This window comes from Photinus pyralis, unplaced genomic scaffold, assembly GCF_008802855.1.
Source record: "Photinus pyralis isolate 1611_PpyrPB1 unplaced genomic scaffold, Ppyr1.3 Ppyr1.4_LG2, whole genome shotgun sequence".
Lineage (NCBI taxonomy): Eukaryota > Metazoa > Arthropoda > Insecta > Coleoptera > Lampyridae > Photinus > Photinus pyralis.
Window position 1 is genome coordinate 35368015 of NW_022170403.1, and position 6678 is coordinate 35374692.

Genomic DNA, 6678 nt, shown 5'->3' on the forward strand with positions numbered 1-6678 from the left:
TCACTTCTTTGGGGGTGGCTGCCAAACGAAACACGTTGGACCATCGGTTTATTTGGAAAAAGTGTTGGTGTTGATACCCTCTATCACCCAATTTTTTTTGCATGCGGTCATGTAACACCCTGTATATTCGATAATGCATTGATCTCAAGTCAAGTAATTTATTTTGATCGATATTTTGCGAAGGTGTACATTTCCAATTTAAAAAAAAAAACTTATTTCAGTCGAAAGAATTGAAGCAGGAGGGATGAAAATACAGAAACAAATATCTTCTCGGGAAAAATAACGTTTATACGTGTACAAGCATATTACTCTCTTCTTTTGCAAAAATAAACTCGTTGGGAAAAGTTAAGATGCGTCATCTCGGGCGAGTCTCTAACTTGGAATAAATTAGTCACTGAGGAACGGAACCTGGCAGTTTTCACAAATCGTATTACCAGACCAGAACTACCGACGATGGTGATTTTCATTTCATTCCCCCCTGTTGATTTTATGATCACCCTATCGGACTCTAGGATCATATCCCGTGTCACAACAAATAAAAACCCTTGAACATTTCTATTCGTCTCTGAAAATAAATTGACTTTGCGGTTTACCATTTAGAGGCCGAAATGCCGAATTGCGATTGTTTTAATTTTTGCATTATTAACAAATAACGTGCTCGATTACGGCATATTTTTTCAATGATTTGTTTCTATTTTATCATATTACCCCCTTCACCATTAACAAAATAACGCACAGTCGCCATCATGAACCGTTCCCAATTTATAAAAAATTAAAAATATAAATATATATACTAAAATATGTATGTATGTACATACTCGTGTGCAGCGTACCTCCAAAATTTAAAATAATGTTTCCCGCAAAATTTCAGGATGGCAACTGTGCCACTACGTATACGAAATGCTATCTTCGGACCGTATAGTACTAATAATACGAGGTTTAATATCGGCAATTAGCTATTATTTTTTTGCGCGATCGGTCATTTCTGACTATTTACCATGTGTGTTTCCATGACAGTAAGTGGAATTTACCAGTTGCTATGATTACGACGACGCCAAAATTACTTACCGATCTGAAAACAGAACAGCAAAAATACTTACCGACGCCTTTTTAAAAACAATCAGTTCAATGTTAACAGTCTTACATTACATTTAATCTTTAATTTAATCTTCGACATACCATTCGGGCACCGGCAAATACCTGGCTCATAAAGTCATAAAGGAAGTGCAAAGCTAGCAAACTACATCAGACACATGCACAATTTTATGAAATTATTAATTTCAATTTTGACAAATAAACTGGTTACCTAGTGATGTACACCATACCACTTCGATCATTTCGATTTATTCTGCTCGTTAATTTCTTAGTGCATATTTATATTGGTTGAATAATTTTAATTTCGATCGCGCAAAAAATGTTATAAGCACGTCGAACGTTAAGGGTTACCGTTCTCAGACAATAATTGGAGTCGTCGCTCCGCTCCTCCTCCAAACAATTGTCTTCGAACGGTAAAAATCCCTTACCGTTCTCCATACTTAATATACTATAACAAACGTATCTAACGAGTTGTTATGATTGGTAAAAGCATCCGCAAACCCGGTTTTTAAAGTTTTGTAGGAGTAGCATAATATATACCTACTCGTACTAATAGTATCTGATTAATTTTAAAAAAATATAAATAACAATAACAAGTTTGGAATACAGATACATATACTTATAAAATTTCGGCAATTATTTCTATTCGTCCATCCTACGCTTAAGTGTTGAGATTTAAAATCTAAAAGGGGTATGACCGCCGGTATAACATATTATGTTCATCGCCCTAGGGAGGCCACTTCAAAAAAAATAAGCGGCGACTATATTAGTAATGTGCCGTTGGTTTGCCGCTGATTAGTTATGGAACTAAAATTTTTGTTCCCCTTTTTTTAAACGGATGTCTTTTTGAAGAACAAGAATTATATTTGTGCTAGGTCATGTCAGTGTTAGATCGTGTGTGAAACTGTGAGTTACCAGGTTTGTAAAAATGTGTATAAACATTAAAGTGACCTTAAATTTGGAATGTTAAATGGTACACTCTGTACTTAAATTTTTATATTTTTTGTATATTTTTCTTTAAGCAATTTGTACGATGTTGGTCAAACAAAAAATTAACATTATTTTTTAATTTAGATGGCTATGAATAGAGCAAAATTGGTCTTCATTGACTCTACATTAGTCTCAACATTAGTACAAAAGTACATTTTCAAATTAGATGATACTGATTCACCCTCGGATTCACCCGAGGATTCACCTGAGTATTTTGTAAAGCGCTGTTCTCTGTATATACTTATTAAACGACTACAATCATTTGCCAATCTACGGTTGAATAAAAATCGAGATAAAAATAGTCAATTTCTTTCTGTTATAGTTATAATTACTAATTATTTTTGTAACCAACCTCGTATACATTATCGAAAACAACGTATTTAGTGTAAAAGTATCTGTAAAATCCAAAAAATATAAAAATATATACGGTGTGCCATTTATATTTTTAAATGCGTAGTCTCAAGTGATAGGAAAATAGAATAAATTTAGAATATTCAATTCGTATTTCCCTCTGTTTTTATTCATATCACCTACCACCATTTTATATCTACATATATCCCCAATTCTTTCAAACTTATTAACTTACCAGGGTGAGCCTCGAGGTGAAACTACTTTGGTTTACCTACACACGCACACCGAGCTACACACTATATAACGATTTTAGTATCTCTTGTACAAAACTCATGTTGAAGTCAAAATTATAGATGCATAAAGGACCACGCACATACAAAAACCGGACAATATTTCATGATAACCAGCTTAGCGGGCAATTTTTAAAAAACCATAATAAACTGCCAACATTTTTATTTCCACAACTAACTAGTGGCAAATCTTGGGCCATTTACTTTTGTGATATTATTTTTTCTAATGAGAGAGATCGATTTAAAAAATATCTCGAAAAATATATCAGTGCGCTAACATTTTCACAACTAATTGCCGAAAAAAACGGGAAATTGACAGTTACAGTCGACAGGATATATTTTAAAAATCGTTACATATCTAAATTTACAACAAACATTTTTACGATTAAGTGATAATGAATTACCACTTACAAATGACAATCGTAAATTGTCGCAACTGATGACAATATTGTCACCAGCAGTCATTATTGTCATTTATAACTGGAAATTGTTAATTATAAGTGACAATTGGTGATTGTCAGTTTTAAATGACTTATGAGTTATGATACTTATAAGTGACAGTGTTGCTAAATTGCCAGTTATAACACTACAAACAGTTAAATCAGTATATACTTTAGTGAATATTAACGAAATAACTCGCGAAATCACTATGGTAATAGTAGTAGGCGAGCCGCGAGGTAGTAGGTGACTGAAATTACCTGTATTTGGTGGAATTAGTATAGATAGACCGCAATTAATAAAATCATGTACATGGTTATACTCGAAAAATCAGCAACCGTCAACGAGATCGCCAATCTAAAAAGCATATGAGACAAACATGACTCGTCAAACGTTGCAAAACTAAGAAACCGGAAAATTACGGAAATTAGGCAGAGAATCAGGTACGTAATAATTCGGGCATATTCCACGCATTTTTCTAATTTGTCTTAGCTCTTCTTTCTTCTCACGCCGGCAGACGAAACCGACTTTCTCGCAAGGAGACCTGACGACAGTAATGGATTACTTATTTATGTATTTGTTGTTAGTTTGATTACTCAGCAGCGTTATCAAGTAAATGATATTCATTCAAATGAAGCTTACTTTCAGACTTGCGAATTTTGGAGCAAGGGTAACGGGAACACCTCCAGTGACAAGTCTGAACTCTGAAGTAAACATTTTTGTACACTGTCCTAACCGAGCCTCAAAATTGTATAATTATTGCTTAGTGATGTTAATGTGACCGGTGTTTAATTCTAATAGATCAATGTCACATAAAAAAGGTAGAGGAAGTGGCTCCTGCAGGTGTGCTTCTGTTCACGGTACACATTTAAGGTCATTATTTTCATAAGCAGTAATTTTAACATTTCTCGATCTAAATTAAATTTCGCAAGCAAAAAGCTTCGTGGCAATGCATTTCTTATTTTTCACGACACTGCTGTACAAATAAAAGAATAAGTATTTGAAAAAGGTGGTCGTTTGATTTATACAGGTAGCACCCGAACTCCTTGTTGGAAAGGTTGTTTCTTTATCAGATTAGAAACCCAACTGCTTCCTTTTGCGGAGGATTATATAGGTACCACCTAATTACGCGCATTCTAATCAATCTTTTTTGAACATTTTTTCTGAATGTGATAATTTACTTATCCAACATAATTATGGCCTCCAAACTAATCAATGAGTACTTACCTCTATCGAAAATAGAAGTAGACCGACATTTGTTTGGTTTTCTGCTCGCTCTAGTTTGTGACCTACTGATCCCAAAGATCCCTAACCATTGGCATTTTTTCTAATTAGATTTGATTACACTGTCCGTAGAATGTTGTGATGGCTTTTTTTCGTTCAAATTTGATATAGATACAATTAGGAAATTGTACGTAGTAATTTCATGCACAATGATGTCAATTTGGTTTTCGCAAATAATGCACCTTGAAAGGACTTCGGTTTGCATGCTATGAATTTTTACAATAATATAATAACAATTTGGGAAAATTCGGAGTTTTTAAATTTTAAGCTAGTGCAATTCAAATAATAATTTAAAATTGGTTGTTTTTTCATCTTACAGTTCCTCCTATCCACGTACGGACGGTAGGTACATCGATTATCATTTCGCACATCAAAGATAAAATAAAGCACGTATTAATAATAACCTCTACTCTAATAACCAACTTTTAGTGTAAGACAGGTCGTTGACTTAGATTACTTTCCGTTCCAGTTAGTCTAGGTGGACGACAGTATAGCAATGAGTTCATCTTAAATGCGAACTACAGAAGACACAACTTACCTCCTCCTCTGGCGTGCCAGTATTTACTGAATCCATGCTTTGACTCAACGTAACAGATAAGGGTGCTTCCATGTCCTGATCGTCTTTAATAAGAGCAGTGGTTCCCGATTCGGAATCGTGTCGCGCCCTCTTCAGTAACGGTGGGGTAGCGGCAGACGGTGGGGACGCGTTGCCTCCCAGAGGATGCCGGCCTCTCTTCGTGGTGTTGAAGGTGGTATCCACGATTCACGGGAGAAGATCTCGTTTGTAACTACTAAAATAACAGCACACATTCACAACACAAGCAGTAGGTATCTGAATGTATACACGTGTTTATGAGAACGCGCTGATTTGAGTGGAGGATTTCCCTTGCAGAATTAAAAATAGTACGTGAATCGCGATTAACGGCAGTCGGCAAAAAATTATAAGAGAACAGGTGTCCGAACTATCATACGAACGTAACTCGACTGTGCCGCTGCGTGACTTGCTAGCCTGGGGGACACGTGGGGGTGGGGCGCTCAGGTGAGTGGGTGTTGCAGTGCTGTAATAGCAACTGCGGCGCCAAGGGTTGTTCTTGAACCAGTGCTTGTCTCAGACTGTCACCCGCGCGCGCCGTACAGGTAAATGATTGTGTGCGCACCCTCTCCTACGGTCATGCGTCCTTCTACACCTGTATTCTAATAAATCCACACGCTAAAATATTAACCACCACCTTGCCCCAAAATTTTACTGAAAATAGGGTAGTTACCTCACTTTTCTGCTAGAAATGTTTCATTTCCTAGAATTCTTAGGTGGAAATTAGAATTACACGACAAGAAAAACTGGAACAACCACGTAACTTTTATTCCCTACTAATTAATTTCATATTCAACTCGCTCTTCATGTACGATCGATAATATGTTTTTTTCCATACCTACACGACGTATAAATGAAAAGACGAATCGAAGTTAATTCGCGTTTAATTAAACAGAAACGTATATTGTTAAAACCCTATATACGTCTTATTTTGTGACCGCAGATTAATTTCGTTAATTATTCTTGCGTTCACCGGATTAGATTGTGAAATGTCGATTATAATTACTTATATTCTACTTCTTGCACCCCTCCATTATTCCAAAAATGATATTATATTATTTAATTGTGGGAAAACGACATTTGAGTACTATCGCGGTGGTAATAAATTATTTAAAAAGAATTACATTTTCTCAGTTTTTGTAATTCGTTGACGTCATTTTGGCAATTATTTTTAAACTGGTTAACATTTTAAATGTAATCGATGTAATCAGGGACAGTGTTAACCTACATGCTGAAACAAATATTTTTTTAAGCGGCAGAGCAAAGCGATTGCAATGCTTTGTAGAGAAGTTGATGGTGTCCGTCTGTCCGTCCGTTAGGCTTGTCTCACAGTGGAAGCGATTTCGCGCGAACTGGGATTCGTACGAATACGTACGTTTACGGACGAACTATTCAAACGTACGATTTCAAACGGACCTTCGCACATTAGCGATTAATAAATCGTCCGTATACGTGCGTGTAATTGCGACGTGCGAACCGATCCCATTTTGTTCGGATTTTTATGTGAATTCGCAGGTTGTAGACGATTGTGTTTGTGAACAGTTGCTCAACTCATGATCGATACGCAGCTAATGTGCGAATGCGATTTGTGCGTACACGGACGTACAATTTCTGACGTTAACATGCGTATTTCAGTTC

The 6678-nt window shown here is 35.9% G+C and overlaps 1 protein-coding gene across 1 annotated transcript in view; it reads right to left on the bottom strand.

Annotated features, from left to right (window-relative positions):
* The window catches only part of LOC116163716 (protein couch potato), a 320094-nt gene extending 314470 nt beyond the window's left edge, over positions 1-5624 (bottom strand). The window contains exon 1 of the mRNA XM_031477807.1: positions 4987-5624. Within this exon, the coding sequence (XP_031333667.1) occupies positions 4987-5058 (72 nt within the window). The 5' untranslated portion in view covers positions 5059-5624. The remainder of the gene's footprint in view (positions 1-4986) is intronic.
* Positions 5625-6678: the final 1054 nt, after the last annotated feature.